The sequence below is a fragment of the Phyllosticta citriasiana genome (assembly GCF_038021145.1).
Source record: "Phyllosticta citriasiana strain CBS 120426 chromosome Unknown IWZ02scaffold_9, whole genome shotgun sequence".
Classification (NCBI taxonomy): Eukaryota; Fungi; Ascomycota; class Dothideomycetes; order Botryosphaeriales; family Phyllostictaceae; genus Phyllosticta; species Phyllosticta citriasiana.
Genome location: NW_027117286.1, coordinates 1,114,874 through 1,135,828, shown reverse-complemented (window position 1 = coordinate 1,135,828; position 20,955 = coordinate 1,114,874). Strand labels below are relative to the sequence as shown.

General features: G+C 54.9%; 8 protein-coding genes across 8 annotated transcripts; 4 read left to right on the top strand and 4 right to left on the bottom strand.

Annotated features, from left to right (window-relative positions):
* Window positions 1-267: 267 nt before the first annotated feature.
* Window positions 268-1,833, top strand: IWZ02DRAFT_522463 (uncharacterized protein; the record flags this gene model as incomplete). Its single annotated transcript, XM_066770838.1, has 4 exons — window positions 268-915; window positions 944-1,423; window positions 1,512-1,642; window positions 1,703-1,833. The coding sequence occupies exons 1-4, from the start codon at window positions 737-739 to the stop codon at window positions 1,831-1,833; spliced, it is 921 nt and encodes a 306-aa protein (XP_066621320.1). The 5' UTR covers window positions 268-736.
* Window positions 1,834-3,271: 1,438 nt separating this feature from the next.
* IWZ02DRAFT_380666 (uncharacterized protein) lies at window positions 3,272-4,209 on the bottom strand (the record flags this gene model as incomplete). The annotated part of the gene is made up of 3 exons (XM_066765119.1): window positions 3,272-3,355; window positions 3,420-3,508; window positions 3,561-4,209. The coding sequence occupies 3 exons, from the start codon at window positions 4,207-4,209 to the stop codon at window positions 3,272-3,274; spliced, it is 822 nt and encodes a 273-aa protein (XP_066621319.1).
* Window positions 4,210-4,414: 205 nt separating this feature from the next.
* IWZ02DRAFT_315516 (chaperonin 10-like protein) lies at window positions 4,415-6,161 on the top strand. Its single transcript, XM_066764125.1, has 4 exons — window positions 4,415-4,673; window positions 4,723-4,845; window positions 4,931-5,653; window positions 5,703-6,161. The coding sequence occupies exons 1-4, from the start codon at window positions 4,647-4,649 to the stop codon at window positions 5,937-5,939; spliced, it is 1,110 nt and encodes a 369-aa protein (XP_066621318.1). The 5' UTR covers window positions 4,415-4,646; the 3' UTR covers window positions 5,940-6,161.
* Window positions 6,162-6,790: 629 nt separating this feature from the next.
* On the top strand, window positions 6,791-8,850 carry IWZ02DRAFT_315539 (general substrate transporter). The gene is made up of 4 exons (XM_066764127.1): window positions 6,791-7,061; window positions 7,115-7,950; window positions 8,006-8,232; window positions 8,305-8,850. The coding sequence occupies exons 1-4, from the start codon at window positions 6,917-6,919 to the stop codon at window positions 8,630-8,632; spliced, it is 1,536 nt and encodes a 511-aa protein (XP_066621317.1). The 5' UTR covers window positions 6,791-6,916; the 3' UTR covers window positions 8,633-8,850.
* Window positions 8,851-8,985: 135 nt separating this feature from the next.
* Window positions 8,986-13,287, bottom strand: IWZ02DRAFT_315521 (Sfi1 spindle body protein-domain-containing protein). The gene is made up of 2 exons (XM_066764126.1): window positions 12,990-13,287; window positions 8,986-12,916 (listed from the first exon to the last, which is right to left on the bottom strand). Exons 1-2 carry the CDS (start codon window positions 13,033-13,035, stop codon window positions 9,069-9,071), a joined length of 3,894 nt encoding a protein of 1,297 aa, XP_066621316.1. The 5' UTR covers window positions 13,036-13,287; the 3' UTR covers window positions 8,986-9,068.
* A 118-nt stretch (window positions 13,288-13,405) lies between these two features.
* IWZ02DRAFT_456312 (uncharacterized protein) lies at window positions 13,406-13,818 on the top strand. Its single transcript, XM_066767849.1, has 3 exons — window positions 13,406-13,557; window positions 13,613-13,708; window positions 13,756-13,818. The coding sequence occupies exons 1-3, from the start codon at window positions 13,495-13,497 to the stop codon at window positions 13,774-13,776; spliced, it is 180 nt and encodes a 59-aa protein (XP_066621315.1). The 5' UTR covers window positions 13,406-13,494; the 3' UTR covers window positions 13,777-13,818.
* On the bottom strand, window positions 13,819-17,310 carry IWZ02DRAFT_422683 (tRNA synthetases class I-domain-containing protein). The gene is made up of 2 exons (XM_066765861.1): window positions 16,781-17,310; window positions 13,819-16,722 (listed from the first exon to the last, which is right to left on the bottom strand). Exons 1-2 carry the CDS (start codon window positions 17,207-17,209, stop codon window positions 13,912-13,914), a joined length of 3,240 nt encoding a protein of 1,079 aa, XP_066621314.1. The 5' UTR covers window positions 17,210-17,310; the 3' UTR covers window positions 13,819-13,911.
* Window positions 17,311-17,384: 74 nt separating this feature from the next.
* On the bottom strand, window positions 17,385-20,935 carry IWZ02DRAFT_456308 (p115 like vesicle tethering protein). The gene is made up of 6 exons (XM_066767848.1): window positions 20,525-20,935; window positions 20,408-20,458; window positions 20,164-20,359; window positions 19,644-20,116; window positions 17,637-19,592; window positions 17,385-17,580 (listed from the first exon to the last, which is right to left on the bottom strand). Exons 1-6 carry the CDS (start codon window positions 20,798-20,800, stop codon window positions 17,476-17,478), a joined length of 3,057 nt encoding a protein of 1,018 aa, XP_066621313.1. The 5' UTR covers window positions 20,801-20,935; the 3' UTR covers window positions 17,385-17,475.
* Between the last annotated feature and the right edge of the window lie 20 nt (window positions 20,936-20,955).

The following is a 20,955-nucleotide window of genomic DNA, read 5'->3' as shown; positions in this document are numbered from 1 at the left end:
GGGCCGCCCAGATCAAGCTGACAGAGGCTTCCAGATAGCAGCGACAATGACTTCGTTTGCGCGCGCCTGAGCCGTGTCCATATTGCGCGGCTGCGCGCTTCGCCGCTGGCTGTACGGCGTAAGAGTCGAGCAGCGGGCTCGCGGCGGGACGTAGATCGGAGTGCATGGTTGACTGTTGCGGCGTAGCAGCAGCAATGCAGCGGACTTCAGCCTGACACAACCTTCTTGGTCTACCGCCCTACCTTTTTATATCCATACAGCCGACACACCGCCCAACATGCTGACGGCCGACGTCCTGGTCTTCTTGATGTGTGGGCGCCGGTCAACCCTCTTTGTGCGCAAAACCGACTCTCTGTCTTTGTGCAAACATGCCCCCAACGGCGCCCTCCACGTCGTTGGATGGCCCATGGTGCAGCAATCCTGCGCACCCGCTCACTCGCCTCAACGCCTCATGGGGAGAAACCGTTGGCCTTGCATGCCCTGGCAACATGTCCGACCTCTGGTTGCTCGATAAAGGCGTGTTGCACTCGCCCTTTTGTTTCAGTGCCTGACTGATTGATCCTTAGACGCACAGCCGCCCGCCAGTTTCAGCATCATCAGGCCAACCATTCAATCCTAATGAACGTTAGCAGCTATTTTTGCGTCCTCAAAAAATACCAAGATACGATTCGTCCGCCTCCGCCGCCGGCTACTTTGTCAGGCTCGTCCCGTAGTGCGATAATCTCCGGACGGCAGTATGGAAAATTATCAGTACTTTAGTCAATATTCGTCAGTTGCTGCCGTGCCGAATCAGACTCCTCAAAATGGACCTGTGTTTCATGCTTCAACTTACGGACAACCTTACAACCAGAATACAACTTGGCAACCGCCTTTTAATGAATCGTCCAGGAGCTTCGAGGCCGCCGCTCCTCTCATGTTGGTCTTGAGATGTTGGCCGTTGCAGCGCTTGTGGCACTGCTAACAAGAGCTCCAGGGGTATACCAACCCAACAACAAGCATGGCCGACTCCTCCTCACCAAGCGCCCCTCCCTTCAATTGGTGCTGTTCAGGCGCATCACCAGCCCGTCCATAATGCCAACGGGTTGCCAGGTGTTGGGCGGCCGATATATATGCCTGCGACGGCAGAAAGCCTTAGACACAATTCCTCGTCTGCGCTTCAACAACAACAACAACAACATCATCGACGACGACGAAAACCTCATCAGGGGTATGAGGAGATAGTCCTGAATCGGATAGAGGAGCCAGAAGAAGACGAAGAAGACGAAGAAGACGAAGAAGAAGAAGAAGAGGGTACATCACCAATGGAGCGGCGCGAAGGGCCCGCAGTTCGCATCAGCTGCCCCTATTTCCTGAAGGCGCCGCACGCCGAACACAGATCGTCGGCCTGTCGCGGGCGAGCTTTTTTGGACATCTCGAGGTTGAAGTAAGTGATCAAGCTGGACCATCTTCTCCTGGCATTCTTCCTTTAGGTGCCGTCCCAAACTCTTGCTAATTCACTTGTGCTGTGTCAGAGACCACCTCTTCAAGATCCACGACAAGCGGCTCCCGTACAGGATGACGGGCCAGTCGACGGAGCAAAAATGGCGATATATATGGCGAACGTTATTTCCGCATGACCCGGAAAACACCATTCCCTCTCCTTGTAAGTAGTAGTGTCTTCAACGAACGAAGCGCCACAGACTTAGCTGGCAACTCTCTGCAGACTGGACCGGGATAGATGCGTGTCAGGAATACGTCCTCCGCTTCATCGAGAGGACGTGCCCGAGCGCGACACGCGACGAAGTGAAAAGAGCATTTGAGTTTTTCAAAACACGCACGCTGCCGGAATATTAGACACGATGAGAGAGAGAGAGAAAGCGAAGAAGTCATACGCACGCACACATGGCAAGTTAGCGTTGGCATGAATGGGCGGACATCCCTCCGAGGCGGGTCTTCGTTCCGAAACCATTCACACAAGGGCATCAAGTAAATAAAGGCATCTATCAATCCATACTGCCTACCCTAAAAAAGAAATCCAACATGAAAAGCCAGTATTCCGTCTGTAAAGCGAGTGGTGCTCGATACTTTCATTCAGAAGCCTCGTCTCAACAGTAGACCCAGCGATGGCGATATCTCACCCGCAAGCTGCGGTCCAGTTTGAGCTTGTAGCACGTCTCACGGACTGGAGCACCGCAGGGCCAGCAGCACGGGCTGTCCAGTAAGGTAGGTATGTAGGCAGCGGCGGCCCTCGCCGGCGAGAATATGCACGTCATATACATACATACATACATGCATACATACATACATGCATACACACGTCCCTCACACTACCTGCCTGCCAGCACATCACCACCACCACCACCTCCTCCTCCTCCTCCCCAAACCCTCATCTGTGTGTGTATATCCCTCCCCCCCCCACCATCCCGCGCCAAACACGTCGCCTCGCGCCGTCGCGCGCGTTGAGGCTGCCCTCGGCTGCGCGAACCGAGCGCAGCGCAGCGCAGCGCGACACGGCGTGGCTGGCGCTGATTGGCCCCAGGTCACTTACTCACCTTACAACACACGCACGCAGGCACGCATGGCCAAAGCATGCGTGTATGGAATTGAAGGGTTGGCAGGCGGGCCCGAGCCGAGGGTCTGGGCAGGGTTGCAGCCGATGCTGCACGTCGCGCGGGTATGTATTCTTTGGCGTTGGGGAGGAAAGCACCAGAAGCGATGGCATGGAGCGAATGACGAGCAAGAGGGAAAGACGACTGCCCGCGCCGAATCTGCCGGAATCGACTCCCCTGAAGGATTCAATGACACTCAAACGACGCAGCGAACTAACCAAAGACCAATGCCATGTTCATAATGCAGGCCGGCTGCGTATCTATTCAGTTTTCCTTTGCCTTGCGATATGTTTTTGACGTATTTTGCGGTACCTTGATCTCGTATGTCCGGTCAGGAGTCGACGCAATCTACAGGGGTAAGACGAAAGCGAGGCGAATATCAGATTGCAGGTATTGACGGCAAGTGTAGTTGTTATCAAATGCGGGCTACTAGGTGACGCCCCCGACAAACACCGAATATACACAGGCGTTCTTGGTCCGCTTGCTTGACTTGCCCATCATTAACCTGCTCTTTATACTTCTCTTTGCCTGCCCTGATTGCTCGTGGCTGAAACCAAACAGCGCTCTCGAAAACCACTAGGCCCGACGATGATATGCAAAACGCATTCAATGAACCGACATGATGCGACGCTGTGCTTTGGCCGTGTACGAAAGATATCAAAACTCGCAAAAGCAAAGGTACCTCAAGGGAGGGTGTAGCCACCATCAATGACGAGGTTGGCGCCCGTCATGTAGCTGCTGGCATTGCTGGCCAGGAAGACGTATGCCTGGGGAGGAAGAGCAATAATTAGAAAGTTTGCCAGACTGGTAAAAAGCCCATGAACTACTTACGCCCTTGAGCTCGTTGGGGTCGCTGAATCGTCCACCCGGAACCATGTCATACCACTTTTGACGCCACTCGTCAGGGTGCACAGTGAGCACTGCGCAGCATCAGCTTTACATTCTTTCTCTCTTTTCAAAAGGCACACTTACTATCTGTGTCGATGAAACCGGGGCTAATGGCGTTCACGCGCGCAAAGTCAACCCACTCGACGCTCAAGCTCTTGCACAGATGCACCACAGCTGCCTTGCTCGCATTGTATGCAGCCTGCTTCTGGGGAACGTTGACCAGAACGGCCGAAACACTTGCGGTGAAGATGATGTTCCCGCTGCCACCCTCGAGGGTGCCGGCGGCCTTGGCCTTCTTGAAGATGTTGGCAGCCGCTTGGGCCGTCCACATGGCGCCATCGAGGTTGACGCCCATCATCTTGGACCATGATTGCTCGCTCTCCTCTTCGGCAGGCTGGTGAGCAGCAATGCCTGCGTTGGCGACGACAATATCCAGGCGTCCAAAGTCCTTGGCAATCTGCTCCAGCGTCGCCGTGATAGTGGCCCGCTCCTGGACAGAGGATTGGTACGCCCGGGTCGTGACGCCTGTTTTTTGCGCCAGCGATTCGGCAACCTCGTTCGCATTCTTGCTCGAGGTGTAGATGATGGCGACGTGGGCTCCGGCTTCGGCCAGGGCGGTCGAGACGGCCAGACCAATGCCGCGCACGCCGCCCGTCACGGCTGCGACTTTGCCCTTGAGCGAGAAGTGGGAGAGGACTGGGGCAGCGGGATCGGGATGCTGAGCGAGAACCATGTTGGGCAGTGGGGCAGTAAGGCAATTGACGACTGAAGCTGTGGAAAAGTGAAGAGCAGAAGCGAAGAGCTGTCGTTGGCGGCGTGAGAGGAAGAAGGAGTTTGAGTGGAATTGGAGACAAGAAGTCAAGTAAACAATGACGAGTACGACCATGTCGGTCAGTTCCATGCCACACCGCCCTCAGTAGTACCTACCTGTCGACGATCCCCCAACACCCCGCTTCCGCACCGCGTCACTTGCCCCGCCCCGCTTCACCTCACGATCCCCCGGCCACCCCACATGCCCCAGGAAGGTAACCCGTAGTCGGGACCATTGACGACGACATCATGCAGCCGCCGGAAAGCGACGCGCCTTTCTTTTGTTTCGTTGCTGTTCCCTGCTCATTGAAATCACAAATCTCGTGGTTACTTACGACCCTCATTGATTGACCGCGAAAAATGGCTACTCAGACTGTCCAGGGCCCAGTACATCCCCACCATATTTCACCTCACTGCTCTTCTGACAGTTCGATAGAACCCAGCCTTTGTCCTCCGCGCTGTCAAAGACGTCAAAATCGAAGACCGTCCAGTCCCCGAATTCCGCTCACCACATGATGTCCTCGTCCACGTCGCGCACACGGGCATCTGCGGCAGCGACGTACGTCCATCCATTGAAATATTGCCTTTTTCAAAAATGAAGCCATAGAAACTATTGGAAGGAGCATACGAATGACTGCTCCCAGGTTCACTATTGGCAACGCGGCCGCATTGGCGACTTTGTCCTCACTTCGCCCATTATCCTGGGCCACGAGTCTAGTGGCGTCGTAGTCAAGATTGGGCCTGCCGTCAAGCACCTCAAGCCGGGCGACCGGGTTGCCATTGAGCCCGGCGTGCCCTGCCGGCACTGCGACTTTTGCCGCGACGGCGCGTACAACCTGTGCGCCGACACCGTTTTCGCCGCGACGCCGCCCTGGGACGGCACACTGCAAAAGTACTACTCGGTCGCGGGCGACTATTGCTACAAAGTGCCCGACCACGTCGATCTTGAAGAGGCCGCGCTGGTAGAGCCCGTCGCCGTCGCAGTTCAGATTATGAAGGTGGCGGGCAACGTCGCGCGCAAGTCGGTTCTTGTGTTTGGCTGTGGCCCGATCGGTGTCCTGTGCCAGGCAGTCGCAAAAGCGTACGGCGCCGCCAAGGTCATTGGGGTAGACTTGTCGCAGGCGCGGATGGATTTCGCAAAGCAGTTTGCTGGCAGTGTGACCATGGCGCCGCCCAAGGTCGATGCGGAGGGTAAGGAGCCGATAGAGAAGGCGGAGCTCTCCGCAGCCAAATTGAAGGAGATAGCGGCTTTGGGAGAGGGTGCAGACATCGTTTTGGAATGTACCGGCGCTGAGCCGTGCATTCAGACGGGCGTTTATGCGGCCAAGAAAGGCGGCACCTATGTCCAGGCTGGAATGGGTAAAGAGGTCAGTTTCTTGCCATGTCTCCGATTGGATGGGGCTAACACAGATTCAGAACGTTCTCTTTCCCATCACGACTGCTTGTATCCGCGCTCTGAACATCAAGGGGTCTATTCGGTACACCACAGGCGTGTATCCGGCTGCGGTCGATCTAGTAGCATCTGGCAAGGTAAAGGTGAAGGAACTTGTCACCAACAGGTTCAAGTTTGAGGAAGCGGAGCAAGCATTCGAATTGGTAAAGGCTGCCAAGGAAGGCGTCTTTAAGGTTGTCATTCAAGGTGTTCAGGGGTAATCAGGGGTAGGTGTTGCAGGTCTGGGAGGCTTCTTTTCAGAGCGAGATCATTTGGAACGATGAGACATGACGTTGGCTGCTGATTTATGCAGAGTATGCGCGCATCATGGGGGAAGAGCGCTTACTTATACTAAGATTGGAAAGCAAACAAACACTGGCAATTTTTGGCGACTCTCCCAGGGGACAATGACACCCCAGCCGCGTTTAGCATCCTAGAGCCCCAGCCTGTGCGGGCATCGCATTCCCAGCTCTAGATCGAAGACCAAGGCGCGAAACTTACGAGTGACATTCGATCCCAACCGATGCATCGGCGAATGCGAGGCGGCAGCTTTACCGACAGGACGATAGCTCGTTTCTGACAGTCCCACTAGGCGTTCTTTACGACGACCTGGCAAACTTGAAGCGCCGCATCTCCTGGACACAACAGAATTTCCAGAGGCAAGTCAAGCGGTTCGGCAGTAATCAGCCCGACGGCCGGGAGGAGTTCGGTCGGTAATCCTGAAGCAGTAATCCAGACGACCCCGGTCGTGAGCATTGGCCTTGAAACAGTGACGCAAAGCGGGCCGGAAATACCACCTTGAGAGAGCACAGCAACGCGTCCCATGGGGAAATGGGAGGCCGAACCCCAGTTCCGCCCTTAGCGGAATCTGGGGTCGCCGTATTGGGACGGCCAGCCAAGCAGCGTCATGTCCCCGGACTGGGCGCCAACCTTGGCATGATGGCATGATCAGCCTGCCAGTCAGGTTACACACTGGAGGTGCTGGGCCTTGGAAAATACCTGAATGCTCTATGGTCACGCCGCTGCTGCGGTTTTGGATCCCGGTTGCCAATGAGGTGGAATGACGATTTGAGGGGTCGTCACGGCGTGGTACAGTGGCTTATTTGTCCGATGGACGCCCTATGAGGGAGACAAAATATCTACCAAACACTTGAGCATTGCGCTTTGGGTTGGGACACTGCGGGCTTGCACTGTCAACATGAAGGCTGAAGAGATTGTCGGCGCAACCCTTGCGGAAGTGCTGCCCCAGACGGACAAGTATTGGTTCCAGATCCCCCATCTTTTGCAGCTCAACTTGATCCTGCTGGTTCCTCTTCTTTCCTCGGCAGTGGCAGGATACGATGGTACGTTGACCGAATGCTTCCGATACCTTGAACTGACTTGAGTCTGTCTACAGGCTCGTTGATGAACGGCCTCCAATCTCTCCAACAATGGAAAGACTACTTTGGCAACCCTCAGGGAGCACTGCTCGGAACAGTCAATGCTGCCCAGTCCATCGGCTCCGTCGTAATACTGCCCATGGTCGGCATGCTCTCTGACCGCTTCGGCCGCAAAGTCGTCCTGGTCTGTGGTCTGTTCGGCGTCATCATCGCCACCATCATCCAGGCCACTAGCACGACCCTCGCCCAATTCATCGTTTCTCGCCTCGTCGTCGGCGCAGCGGGCATGCTTGCTGTCCAGCCTGCCCCACTCTTGATTGCTGAGCTCGCATATCCGACGCACAGGGGAAAATACACGAGTGCCTTCTGGACAATGTACTACCTTGGCGCAATACTGGCAAGCTGGACCACCTTTGGCACTGAAGAGTTCAGCAATTCATGGAGCTGGCGCATCCCCACAATCCTGCAAGCCGGATACCCATGCCTACAACTCATTTTCATCTGGTGGCTGCCCGAGTCTCCGCGATGGCTGATTGCCAAAGAGAGGACAGAGGAGGCACGGTACTTGCTGTCCAAGTACCACGCCGGCGGCGACGACCACAGTCCGCTGGTCGAAACCGAAGTGTCGGAGATTGTCAACACCATCCGGCTTGAGCAGGCGTCCAGCTCGACGGGCTGGGCCACGCTGGTAGCGACGCCGGGCAACAGGAAGAGGCTCCTGATTGCCGTCTGCCTGGGTTGCTTTGCCCAGTGGAACGGCATTGGCGTCGTCAGCTACTACCTGACGCTCGTCCTCGACACAATTGGCATTACCAACTCGTTCGATCAAACTCTGATCAATGGCCTGCTGCAGGTAAGTCATACGTCTGTTCCATCATGTCCGCATCCATACCCCTAACCACTCGCAGATCTTCAACTTCATCGCCGCGCTTTCGGCCGCCTTTCTCGTCGATCGTCTGGGTCGCCGCCCGCTGTTCATCTGGTCCGGCATCGGGATGCTCGTTTCGTACATCGTGTGGACAGCGTGCAGCGCCGTCAACGTCGAGACGGGCAACAAGCCGGCCGGCATCGTCGTCGTCGTGTGCCTCTTCATCTTCTACTTCCACTACGACATTGCGTACACGCCACTGCTGATGTGAGTCTCCTGCCGCCCCACAAATAGCCTTCTTCCCCGAACACGTTCGTTGTGCTGACCCAACGACCCCAGGTCCTACCCCACCGAGCTCTTCCCCTACAGCCTGCGCTCAAAGGGCATCACGTGCGAGCTCCTCAGCATCTACGGGTCGCTCATCATCGTCGCCTTCGTCAACCCCATCGGCATGGACAACATCGGCTGGCGCTACTACATCGTCTACTGCTGCCTGCTCGCCGTCTTCCTGGCCGTCACGTGGGCCCTGTTCCCAGAGACAAAGGGCCACAGTCTGGAGGAGATTGCTGAGCTGTTTGATGGGCCGGGCGCTGTGCCGCATGTAAGGAAGGTGGATAGCGCGAAGGCGAAGGCGGGCGTGGAGGCTGAGCATATTGAGGTAGTGTAGGGTGAGTGGATTGGATTGGATCGGATAGGAGAGGCGTCTCGTTGGTGTGCTTTGGCGTTGGTGCTGTGGTGTGGAGTCCAGTGGTTTTGGCATGGTTCTCTTCCTTTGATGCTGTTGAATGAAATTCAGCCTTGAACTTGAGTGGAAGCCCCTGGAAGTTTGCCGTGCTAAAGCGGCGGCGGCGCGATGTGCATCGAAAAGAAAGCGTGAAAGCAGACGATAGACCCTTGCACGCAACCATGGAAGTGAATGAATGCTCCATAGATACCATCACCACAAGCCTGCACGGCAACCACCAATGCAAAACAAGAAAACGACCGGGTATCTCGAGGTAAACATGATCCAAACACAACAAACAAGGCAGACGATCCACCTACGCACCCAGACAAAGATGTGGAAAAGGCAAAACATATACCAAAGCATTTCCAAACGCCGCTCAAAATCCTCTTTCTGCCTCCTTTCCCTTGCCCTCCTCCCCACTGCCACCAGCAGCAGCAGCATGATCATCCTCCGCAATGTCCTCAAAGCCGCCCCATCCACTGCCAGCAACGCTGCCATTGCCACCGCCAAAGCGTCGCCTACCCACAACACCACGCGAGGCCGATGCACCGCCGGTGGGGTATCCGCCCTGCGTCAGCTTGCGCGCAAAAGGCGTGATGGCCGTCTTGAGACGCGCGCCTGAAGTAGAGGCTGGGAAGCCCCCTGGCGTTGCGCCGTACGGAGGTGCCGGTCCTGTTGCGCGACCAAGCGGCGGCGCGGTTCCTGGTGCCGCGACTGAAGGCCCGGCGATAGAGTCTTGGGGAAAAAGAGCTGTTGAGCGTGCGAATTGATGTGGCAGCGAGGGCGCGGCTGCAGGGGTCGTAGAGCCCGTATGTGATTGTGCCAGCCCAGCGCCTGGGAGAACAAAGGTGCGGGTCGACGAGGAGAGCGCCGTGGGGGCGGTGATCGTTGCCGTGTTTGTGTTTGTGTTGTTGCTGTTTGTGTTTGTGTTGGTGGGAACGGTTGATGAAAGAGCAGCTATGCGGCGAGCGCGAATGGTGCTGCGTTTGGATGGCGTGCGAAGGTAGCCAGGAAGAGGAGCTGGCGTCGAAGTGAGGATATTTGGATTTGGAGCGCCGCCTGGGTTGATAGTGAGAGCAAAGGGATTTGGAGTTTCCTGGTCGAGCTCGGCAGGGGGTTCATGGTGGACGGTCCGAGTTGGAGACGAGTTTCGGGAGAAGAGAGGTCGAGAGGCCGCGAGGGTGGGAGCAGTGTTGAAATTGAGGTTGAGCTTGACATCTCCAAGGTCTAGGGCCGAAGGATCAAAGGCGGTCCAGTCGTCGTTGCGGCCGTTGTTGTTTTGTTCTTCATTCGGAACCGTCGAACCGTCTGTTGTGCGTCGCTGCAAGATCTGAATCTCCTGCTCTCCTTCGTCGACAACTGATTCTGCTAATGGCAGGCCTCGCGCTTCTCGAGATTGTCGAGTCCGCGCTGCCCAGTGCTTGATCATGCTCTTGACGTGTCTCTCAAAATTCCTCTCTGCCAGCGCCTGGCCCGATCTTTGCTGCGTCCGTACTTGGAATAAACGCCAGTTCAACTTCTTCAAGCACTCGACCGCTTCAGCCGCAACATGGGCGTCTAAAAAGGCGACAGCTCGCTCCTGGTCAGTGGACACTTTTTGCAACTTGCTGGCTAGAGCACCATAGGCGCCCGACAGCAGCCTCACGCGCCTGATGCGTTCCGCTTCCTGGTTCTGCTCTCTGAATGAAATCGCCTTTTCATGCCAAAACTCCAGGCAGTGAGTGGCCACTTCCAAGACAGCATTCTCGCGCATCTCATGTGCTTGCCTCTGAGCCATTTCGACGTGCGCCGCTTTAGCTCGCCAAATCTCGAAGGCTCTTCTTGCAATCCCAAGCTTGGTGCGCCGTCGGACAGTCGCGTATGCCTCTCTCTTGCGCATGCGTTGCGATTGATGCGTGCTCTCCCGCCATTTCCTGAGCGTATGTGTCGTCAGCGTGTAAAACTGAGCGTCAGTGCCCCACGTCTCTAGTTCCTGAACCTGCTGGTGTTTTTTATGAAGCGCAGTCCAGCATCGAGATGCTACGCGAGGCTCATACGTGGAGAGGGCTTGTGCCTCGCGTTGGCGCTGTTCTTGCAGCTTGACGCGTAGAGCATCAAATACCTTGCGCTTCAACCTCATTTCTTCCGACTCTCGCAAGATTCGCTCTGACGCAGCCAAGCGGGTCGATTTGTCGCCAGTCTTGTTTGCCCAGTTGCGGAACATGCTCCTTTTCAACTTTGTATCCTGAAGGCGAGAGAGTATGGAACCGCGGGTTGCAAGAGACCACTTGTACAGTGCTTGAATGATGACGCGGTCGTCGATACGCTGCGCTAGGGCTTGACAGCGAAGCTGGTCATTCCAAGCAGTAAAGGCGTTGCGCAAAACGAGGAGTCGGTTTAGCTGCGCAGCTCTACGAGACTGCTCTGCTCGGACGCGCAGGGTAGTCAAAGCTCTTCGAGCAAGGCCAGCATGCAATCTCTGGGTGAGGTCTCTCTCGATGGGATTCAGCCTCGCTTGAACTTTGATGCTGTTGAGACCGAGCAAGAGCAGCCTCTTGTTGCGCAGATCCTCTGCTGCAGGTCCAAGACACTGAACAGACATGACCTTGTTCGAAAGAATCTGTAAACCTTTTCTTTTCAATTCTGTTTCTCTCTTGGCCTGGATCTCGGCCTCTTTCTCCTTGACCTGCAACAAGCGGTCGATCAAAGTGGTAAAGGCCTTTCTCTTCAACGTGGCATCGTACCGCTTCGTTGCTCTCCGTCCAGAAAATTCCCAGAAACAAGCGCTGTAAGCCTGTTGAATCACGTTTTCTGAACGGAAGGCCAGGGCGACGTCGTGTTCTTCTTGCAAAGCCGCGTACCTCCGGCGCCAGACCGCAAAGAACTTTGCTAGGACATGTCTGCGTACCTTGAGCTCTTCAACAGCCGTAATCTCATGCCAGGCATTGAAATACTTGAATCTTAGAATGTGTCGCCTCGCAACTTGTGTGCGCATGACCTCGTCTGCAGCAGAATTGGCCCAGTGCGTGAAAGCCTTGGTCAGGACGAAAAGATTACGAGCTTTCTCGGCACGACGTTCGAGGTGCTCAAAGAAGCGGTCCGTTTCCTTTTGCTGTTGCTTGGCGTTGTGCTGCAGTTTGAACATCTCAAGCGCAGCCTCCATGAGCTTCCGCTTGTTGAAACGGTCTGCTGCCTCGTCCATCTGCATGTGAAGATCGCGCTGCTCCATAGCCTTGTCTCTCCATGCGTGCATGGCCCTTCGAGCCATGAAGAGCTTCCGTGCATACAAGAATGTTTCAGCGTCAGCAAGCATCTGCGCAGGCGAGGGTCTGTACAGCATCTCGGGCGGAACATAATGAGGCGACTCTGGTCTCGGACCACCAATGGAGGATCTTCTTGTTCGAGGGCTGTCAAAATCATCCAGCTCGTCAAAAGATGAGCTGTTGGGCTGTTGTCTCTGAATTTCCTCGGTCCTGGTAATCCGGATGCTGCCTTGACTGGAGACAGACCTGCCTCTTCTTCTCGTGTTGCGTACTTCCGAGGGTCCCCGCGAGCTCAATCGTCCTCGATACGGCAAGGCCGAATGCAATTCTGCTCTTGGCTCCCGTGAACTCGACCTCGCCCTTCCACGCCGCCAAGTGCTGGGATCCAACATTTGACTCGACGAGCTGGGTCTCCTCGGCGGAGCACTGAGTCCCTGATTTTCACGTCCAGACGCAAGAGCATCCCCATCCTCATAATCCCATGGGCCCAAGTCCCTTGTTCTGTCATAGTTGGAATCGTTGAAACTCGCCCGCCGGGACCTGGGCGTGTGCATAGCCTGGGCATAAGGCGCTGCAGCTTCCTCCTCTTGCTCCACCTCTCCTCCCAATTCATCGAGATCGTATTCATCAAGTCGCCTCGGGACCTCCTCGACGCCCTCACCCTGCTCGTCGACCTCGAGTTGGATTCCCATGTCCCCAAGCAAAGCCGTGAAGCGTCCGTAGAGCGTCTCCGTGCTGGTAGGGTCGTCGTGGCTGATAGCGCTGCCAGTCTGGATTTCATTGTGCGGACGAGTCGGAAACGGCGGTTGCTTCTGCGGGCTCGCACCGCGCATGCGCAGCAGGAAGCGGAAGTAGACGCGGTCATGGTTGGGGTTGATGCCACGCTCGGCGAGGACTTTGTCGTATGCGGCGAAGAGGGCGCGGTACGGTGGACCGGGGAGCTTCTCGGCGGTAGTGACGATGGTATAGAGAATCTCGACATCTGCGATGGTGCGATGTCAGCTCAACTACATGTTGATGGGAAACAGAGCATCGGCGAGGGAAGGCGCGCATACCCTGGTTGGAGAGGTGAGGCAGCTCTTCTGCGATGGAAGCTGGCATTCGAGAAAGGCCGTCGTTTTCGTGCGAGTACCGGTTAATGAGACTTTGGCACGCTGCGTCGGCGGCAGCACCATTCGAGCACGCGCGTTATGTGGGTCGTTGCAGTGCGCCAGGTCGTCGCTCATGAAATAAAAGTCATTACTCCAATGCGCCGGCTCAAATGTAGCAAAAACTTGGAGCTAAAAAGAATCAAAATGGAAGAATTAATCGAACGTGGATCGAGGGCAGCGAGGGGTAAGTGGGCGTGCAGCATCAACAAAGAGCTCGAGAGCGGCTGGCGGAAGACGCGACTCGGCAAAGGAGCTCAGCTCACCGAAAGGAATATGTGGCTGGGAACCATGGTTAGCGCCTTCCTTGGCATGTTTGCTGCGTTTGAGCCAACCAACGCCACGCCTCCCGTGACGACATCAACCAACCTCAGCTGCCAGGTGGTCTCCCAAATCCCAATCATCACCAGTCATGCCGGGTAGAACGCGGCCCATCCAAAAGTTTGCAGCAGCTGCAGCGCAATGCTCGGCAGAGGTGAGCAATCACAGATTGGCGTTACGTTAGTCCCGCTCTAAGTTTCTCCCTACAGAGCGCCGCATATGGCAAATGCATCCTCGCCGACTACAAGAACGTGCACAAGGACATGTGTCTGAAGGAGTTTTTGAGGCTTAAAGACTGCTACTTAGTAAGCCTTCTCCGAGCATGCAGTGGTAGATTACTGATACCCTTTAGGTGGCGGCGAAGAAGAAATGATCAACGACAATGTTTCCGATGAAATGGTCCGCGAACAAGGTGATTTTGTATCATGCCATGACTGTTTTCATTTCAAGTCTATAGACCATATCATGCCATCTCTTGCTTTCTTCTTCTTCTTCTTCTTTCCAGCCTCTACAGCTTGACAAGCCTCAACATGAACGTGGCCTTCTGAACCTCCTGCTCTTCCTCCGCAATGACCGCATCCTTGGCATTCTCTGGCGCCTTGCCCTCCAGCTCGGTAACCTCGTGCTTGTCCAGTGGTCTCCGCAGCGCCTTGACCATCATGCTGGTGTGGCTCTCAAACACCTTCTCAATACCTGTGCTCTCCGGGTCACTCAACACGCGGTACTGCATGCCGACATCGTCGGTGGGCACAAGACCAGCCTTCTTGCGCAGGCGCTGGACGCGGTTGATGATTTCACGCGCAAGACCCTCTTGAGCAAGCTCAGGGTAAGACTCGCAGTCCAGAATGATGAGAACATCGTTGTCAGTGTTGACCTCTTGGGTCTTGCTGGCCGCGCTCTCCTTGAGGCCACGCTTGACGAGCAGGTCCTCGGGGCCCAGCTCAATGCCATCGACGGTAGTGGCACCATTCTTGAGGTAAGCCTTGACGTCCTCGGTGGAAAGACTTGGCAGAGCTTTCTTCACCTTGACCGCATCCTTCTTGAGCTTCTTGCCCAAGACCGCCCAATCAGCAGAGACGCTGTATTGAACATTGTACTTGTCCTCATCGGCAGAGAGTACAAGGTCACGTACGTTCATCTCCTCGCAAATGTAGCTCTCAAGCGACTTGACGTCATCGAGATACTGCTGGTCGGGGTGAATAATGACCAGGGTCTTGAGGGGAGTCTTCAGACCAATGTTCTTGCGCTCACGAGACACACGGCTCAGGTCGATGACGGCCTGCATGCGAGCCACCCGGCGCTCAACAACCTCGTCAAAGAGCTCCTCGCGGACCTCAGGGAAGGCCAGGAAATGAATAGACCGGGAGTCCTCGGCGCGGAGGTTCTCCGGCAGGAGGGGAAGAAGACGCTGGTAAATGTTGTCGGTGATGAAGGGAGTGAAAGGGGCGAGGCCGCGGATGAGGGTGAAAATGACGTCGAACAGAGTGTTGAGAGCATGCTTGGTATCGTCAATGCCGTACTCACCCTTGAGGCGGCGGCGGTTGAGCTTGATGTACCAGTTTGTGGTGTTTTCAATGAGACCAAGTAATCTAGGCACGACGGTGTAAAGCCTGTAGCCGGCCATCTCTTGGTTGACGAACTTGAGCAAGCTCTGGCAGCTGGCCATGATCCAGCGGTCCATGACGTTGGTGTTCTGTTCTTGAATAGAAGGGTCAAACTTGAAGTCGACGCCAGCGACCTTCTTGAGCAGCGCAACCTGCTGTTCAAAGAAGTTGTAGCTGTTCCAGAGAGGAAGCAGCACCTTGGAGACGATCTCCCTGACGCCGGATTCCTTGAACCTCAGAGGTTCAGCGCGGACGACAGGCGAGTTGATGAGGTACAGACGAAGAGCGTCAGATCCATACTCGTTCATGATCTTGGAGGGATCGGGATAGTTTTTCAGACGCTTGGACATCTTCTTTCCATCCTCGGCCAGGACAATACCGTTGACGACACAGTTCTTGAAAGGCAGCTTTCCAAAGAGATGAACGCCAAGGACGGTCATGGTGTAGAACCATCCTCTGGTCTGGTCAAGACCCTCGGCAATAAAGTCACCAGGGAAGGAGGACTCAAATTTGTCCTTGTTCTCGAACGGGTAGTGCTGAGAAGAATAAGGCATGCTTCCAGACTCGAACCAGCAGTCAAAGACCTCCTCGATTCTCCTCAAGTCACCCTTGCCTTGCTTGCTTGGAATCGTGATGTGGTCGATCTTGTGGCGATGAAGGTCAGTCAACTCACCCTCGTAGCCGCTCAGCTCCTTTAGCTCCTGAACGCTGCCAACGCAGACAACCTCCTGGAAATCCTCGCTGACCCACAGCGGAATGGGCGTACCCCAGTAACGGTTTCTGGAAACAGCCCAGTCACGCGCATTGGAGATCCAGCTCGCAAAGCGCTTCTCCTTAACGAACGAGGGCACCCAGTGAGACTTGTCGATGCCTTCGAGCATCTGGGGGATAATCTCAGGAATGCGGACGAACCATGAAGGCACAGCGCGGTAGATGAGAGGGGTGTCAGATCTCCAGCAGAAGGGGTAACTGTGAGTTATCTGGCTGTCCACGACTACACGACCATTGGCCTTCAAGAGCTTGATGATGGCCTTGTCGGCCTCCTTGACGTGCATGCCAGCAAAGTCACGGACCTCGGGCAGGAATTTGCCGGTTTCATCGACCGGGTTTGGTGCAGGCTTCTTTTCACTGAAGACACCAGCCTTGAAACAGACGCTGTAGTCGTCCTCACCGAAGGACGGAGCATTGTGGACGATACCGGTACCGCTGTCTGCCGTAACGTAGTCGGCGTTCAGCAGCTTGAAAGCCGTGTCCTTGAAATCCCCCTTGAAGTAGTCAAACGGCGGCTCGTACTTCCAGCCAAGCATGTCCGTTCCCTTGAGCTTCTCCACAACCTTGTACTTGGCCTTCTTGGGGTCCTTGTACAAAGTGCGCAAAAGATTCTCGAGGAGAATGTAGTTGCGACCCGATGCCTCATCGTGGATCTTGACGTACTCAAAGTTCGGGTTGGCCGAAAGGGCCATGTGTGAAGGGAGTGTCCAAGGCGTGGTCGTCCAGGCCAAGAATCCAGTGTTGGGGTCCTCGACGAGAGGGAAGTAAATGACAATGGCCGGGTCCTGCACGTCCTTGTAATTTTGTTGCGCCTCAAAGTTGCTAAGAGGCGTGTTGAGGGCAGTCGAGTACGGCATGACCTTGAAGCCGCGGTAGATAGCGTCCTTGTCGAAGAGCTGCTTGAACACCCACCACTCAGACTCCATGAACTGAGGATTCATAGTCTGCGCGTCCTCCGTCAGCCAGTGTAGCCATCTCATGCGCATCGCGCCAAGAACGAACCTTGTAGTCGTTGTCAAAATCGATCCAGCGACCTAGCCTGTCAATGGTCTGCCTCCATTCTGCCGCAAACCTCATAACAATGGCTCTGCACTCCTCGTTATATTTCTCAAGACCAATGTTCATGACAGCATCGCGGCCACTCATTCCCAGCTTCTTGTCAATTTCGTGCTCGATCGGCACGCCGTGAGTGTCCCAGCCAAACCGCCTCTCAACATATCTTCCCTTCATGGACCAGTACCGCGGGATAATGTCCTTGATGGTCGATGCGAGCAAGTGGCCGTAATGAGGCAGGCCGGTTGCGAAGGGTGGACCATCGTAAAAAGTGTAGGGCGGCTTGCCCTTGGAGAGCTCGACTTGGCGCTGAAATGCATCGATTTCTTTCCATAGGGCGAGGACGCGCTCCTCTTCCTTGGGAAAGGAGATGGACATGGTCGCGGTGTGCGGGCAGACCCAGGTCCTCTGCTTGCCGTAGGATGGAGAGAAATTGAGGGCGTGCGGCGGGGTATGTGCGTTGAGTGGTGATGCAGGTGGGATGGCGGGCAGCTCCAAATTTCGGAGGTGACACGGCCGTGAGTCAGACCGCCGCGGCGGAGAACCTTCAGGCCGCAAGGCACAAATTTTGTATGCAAGGAACCAAAATCATCTTTTGGCGGCATTGTTGATTCAAAGAATTGTACAAGCTAGTTCGTGACCCTCTACTCGACATCACCGTCTCCTTCGTCTTCATCCTCGTCCTCGTCATCCTCATCCTCATCATCTTCGCCGTCCGAGACCTCCACTCCAAGTTCCTTGAGACGTTTCTGTTGCAGCCATCAGTATCCAACTTGGTCATCGTACAAGATAAACATTTACTGACCTTGTCTTTGGACCTCTTTTCCTCCAAGTCGGACAGAACCATCAACATGTCGTCCAGCTCCCCCTGTGCGCTCGCTCTGGCTTCTTCCTTCTCCTCAGCTTCGGCCTCTGCCTTTGCAAGAGCTTCCTCCTTCTCCTTGACCAAGGCCTCGTGCTTCTGGAGCTGGTTCTTGAGCTCTTTGACCTCTCCCTTCACCTTTTCATTCTCCTTCCTCGCTTTCTCGTTCTCCTTTTCTGCCTGTTCAATTTTCTTGGAAAGCTCATCGACTTGTGCCGTCTTGCGCCGGAGGGTCTCTTCCAGACTCGTCAAGTTGCCTTGGGTCGTGGAGAGATCAGCACGCGTCTGGCTGAAGTTGAGCTCGACTTCCTTTAGCTGCTTCGTCGTCTTTTCTAGGTTTTCTTCGGCCTTCTTGGCCCTCTGTTCGAGACTGGTTATAGTGTTCCTGGCCTCCTTGATTCCCTTTTCAGACTGCTCATTCTTCTGCCGAAGCTCCGCCACCAGCTTCTTCGTTGTGTCTAAATCTCTCTCCGCATGCCTGCTACGCTCATCGAGCGCCTGCCTTTCTCTCTTCAACTGCACGAGCTCTTGGTCGTGCTGTTCCTTTGCCCTAGCTACTTGAGCCTGGGCATCCCTTTGCCGCTGCTGAAGTTGCACATTCAGGCTAGCCGTATCTCTCTTTTGCTGTTCCTCCAACTGGGCTAGCTTTTCTTTCCATTCCGCTTCCAACTTGGAAATTGCCTCCTCGTGGCTCTTTTGGAGCGTTTCATTTGCTTGTCTCACTCTGGTCAACTCGGTGGAAGAAGTCTCATGGTCTTTGCGGTGGACAGCTTGCTCTTCATTCAGCTGCCTCTCAAGCGCCAATAGTTGCGATTCGGCATTTTGCAACGCTTTGGTCTTGTCATCGAGTTGGCCTCGCAGTGAGTCGACCAGGTCACGATCCACACCATCAGGATTCTGATGGATTTCAATACCTGGATCCCTATCAATGGCGCGCGACATTCTGCTAAAGTTGTCTTTGAGGAAATCAACAAAAGTCGCGTCGAAGTAGACATCCGGGAGTGTTCCGCCATATTGAGACGTGCCACCCTGAGGCAGGACCTCAAACTCGCGAACAAGCGGATGGGTTCGAAGTTGCGTTATTGCATCCAAGTATTTTTCTCGGCCTAGTCGATTCAAGAGAACAGGCTGCAGGTCGCGTCTTGGGATAGGGGAGTCTTTGGTCGAAAACTCGTAGATGATGCCAAGTAGTACAGCGCAGAGGCCGCGCACAACAGGTTTGTCGGTAGTGGTGCGAGCCGCTGTGGTGACGAGCGATTGAATACTGCTGCCTTCGCCCAAAAAGTCGTTGACAGCATCTGGGTCTTCGAAGAGCCAACCACAAAGTAGCTGGAGGTAGCCGATTGTGATTCGTTCGTCTTCTCCACTTGCGAGACCAGCAATCAGGTTGCTGCTCATGGCCTGAATACAGGTCACTGCCTCTTCTCCGCTCTCCGCATCGCCTTCAACAACGCCCATGAGCAGGCTTTTGGCATCCGGATTTTCAAAAATGAGGTGGAAAGCAATGACAGAGGCAAACCAGAGGCGGTATGAGTCGACTGTTTGGAAACCGTGCGGGCCACGGATGAGGGTCGTCACCACATTGGCGGAATCATCTTCGCCGGCGAGGTGCACGTTGATTGCGTGATTCAAAAAGTGCCGTCCAGTCTGATCATGGTTGTGAAAGTAGGCCTTCAAGCATTCGCAGGCAGCAAAACGCGCATCAAACAGTTGGGCAGATGAGGCGGCGAGGATGAGATGGAGGAGCGCTTCGATTACATGGACTTGGGTGACTCCATTATGAAGCTTTTCGCCATTGACCTGTTCTGGTGGACTTGTTGCAATGGTGACCTGGGTCTGCGCAAAAATTTCTTGCAGCCGCGCATTGCCTCGGATCACATCACCACAAACATAGAGAGCCTGTAGATGTTAGCTTAGCTACTTGTCCAAATGAATACAAGAGATACTGACTTGTGACCTGATGGGCACTGATGCAGATTCGTCGAAGGCCAGGTCAAGGCATTGCTGAAGAAGACCATGTTTGTAGTATGCATCTTGATTGGCCGGAGTCCCTATGCTGCCCTTGACGACAAACATTCGAAGAACCACGAGCAAGCCGTACAGATTCTTTTCCTTTGAAGGACTTTCCCAAGCGTCATCATCTGGGCCTGGTCCTTTCGGCTGTGGGGTATGGACGCCATTCTCTATAAGCTGCGCGAGTTTCGGCATGCAACCAGATTCCCTGAAGGCCAACTGGTTCGACGCATTATACTGGATGAGGTTCGCAATTAGGGTCAAGCAATCCTGGACGACGATTTCGCCTTGCCTAATGGACCCGTCGGCCTCGATCAGGTTGAATATTTTCTCAAAAGCATTTTGGAAAGCCACAATCTTTTGGAGCTCAGGGGAGGATTGTGTTAGGTCAATCAGCAGGTCAATGGCAACTGCAGTATGTCAGCATCTGGCCTTGGACCATGGTCGTCCATCTCACCCTCTCTGACTGGCTCTCTGGGATCATCCAGTGTTGCCACAAGTCTGGGGATTCCGAGCGGCGCGGATAGTATGCATTCCTGGGTCCTCTCTGGTCTCAACCTGGAAATATCTTTGAGAATCTTAAGAGCATAGCGGCGGGAGTAAAAGTCGTGATTTTCGAGGAGGTCGAGTAGTATGGTAATGTTGTCTTGCCGCTACCATGAGCTCAGTACAAGCTGAACCAAGGGGAGCACCAAGCTTACTTGAGTGAACTCGTCGGCCAGCCACAAGGAAATGTCTTCAGAAGCTTCAGGCTGTAGCACACAGGGTCATTCAGCAATCCATTGGCTATAATGGTCCGATTGATTACCGCTACATACACTATTGTCATCCGGGTTGAACAGCATCAACAGCGTCTCCAGCAACACCTTTATTGTGTCCAGATCCTCCGCATCCTTGGTCAGGGCACTAATGAGATTGCGCAGAGAACCGGACGCGACAGAAGCTGGGTACTGCTTGGCGAAGCTCCGCAGGCCCAGCACAGCAGTTCGTCGGTCCTCGAGAAGCGTGGCGCTTGCAAGACGACTGCATAGTGTGTCGATGGTAGCAGTAGCTGTTTGCTTTGGCGGCGCCTGCGCCTCGAGCGCGCGCAACATTTTTTGGTCTGGACGGACGCGGGGGGCGATATCTAGCGGAGGAGCATCATAAGTCGGCGGCGTGTAATCGGAGGCGAGGTAGGTGTTCAGTGTGCAGTGGTGGCAGATGGAGGAGTCGACGCGTCTAGTTGTCCCAAACCTCAGGTGAACCGTGC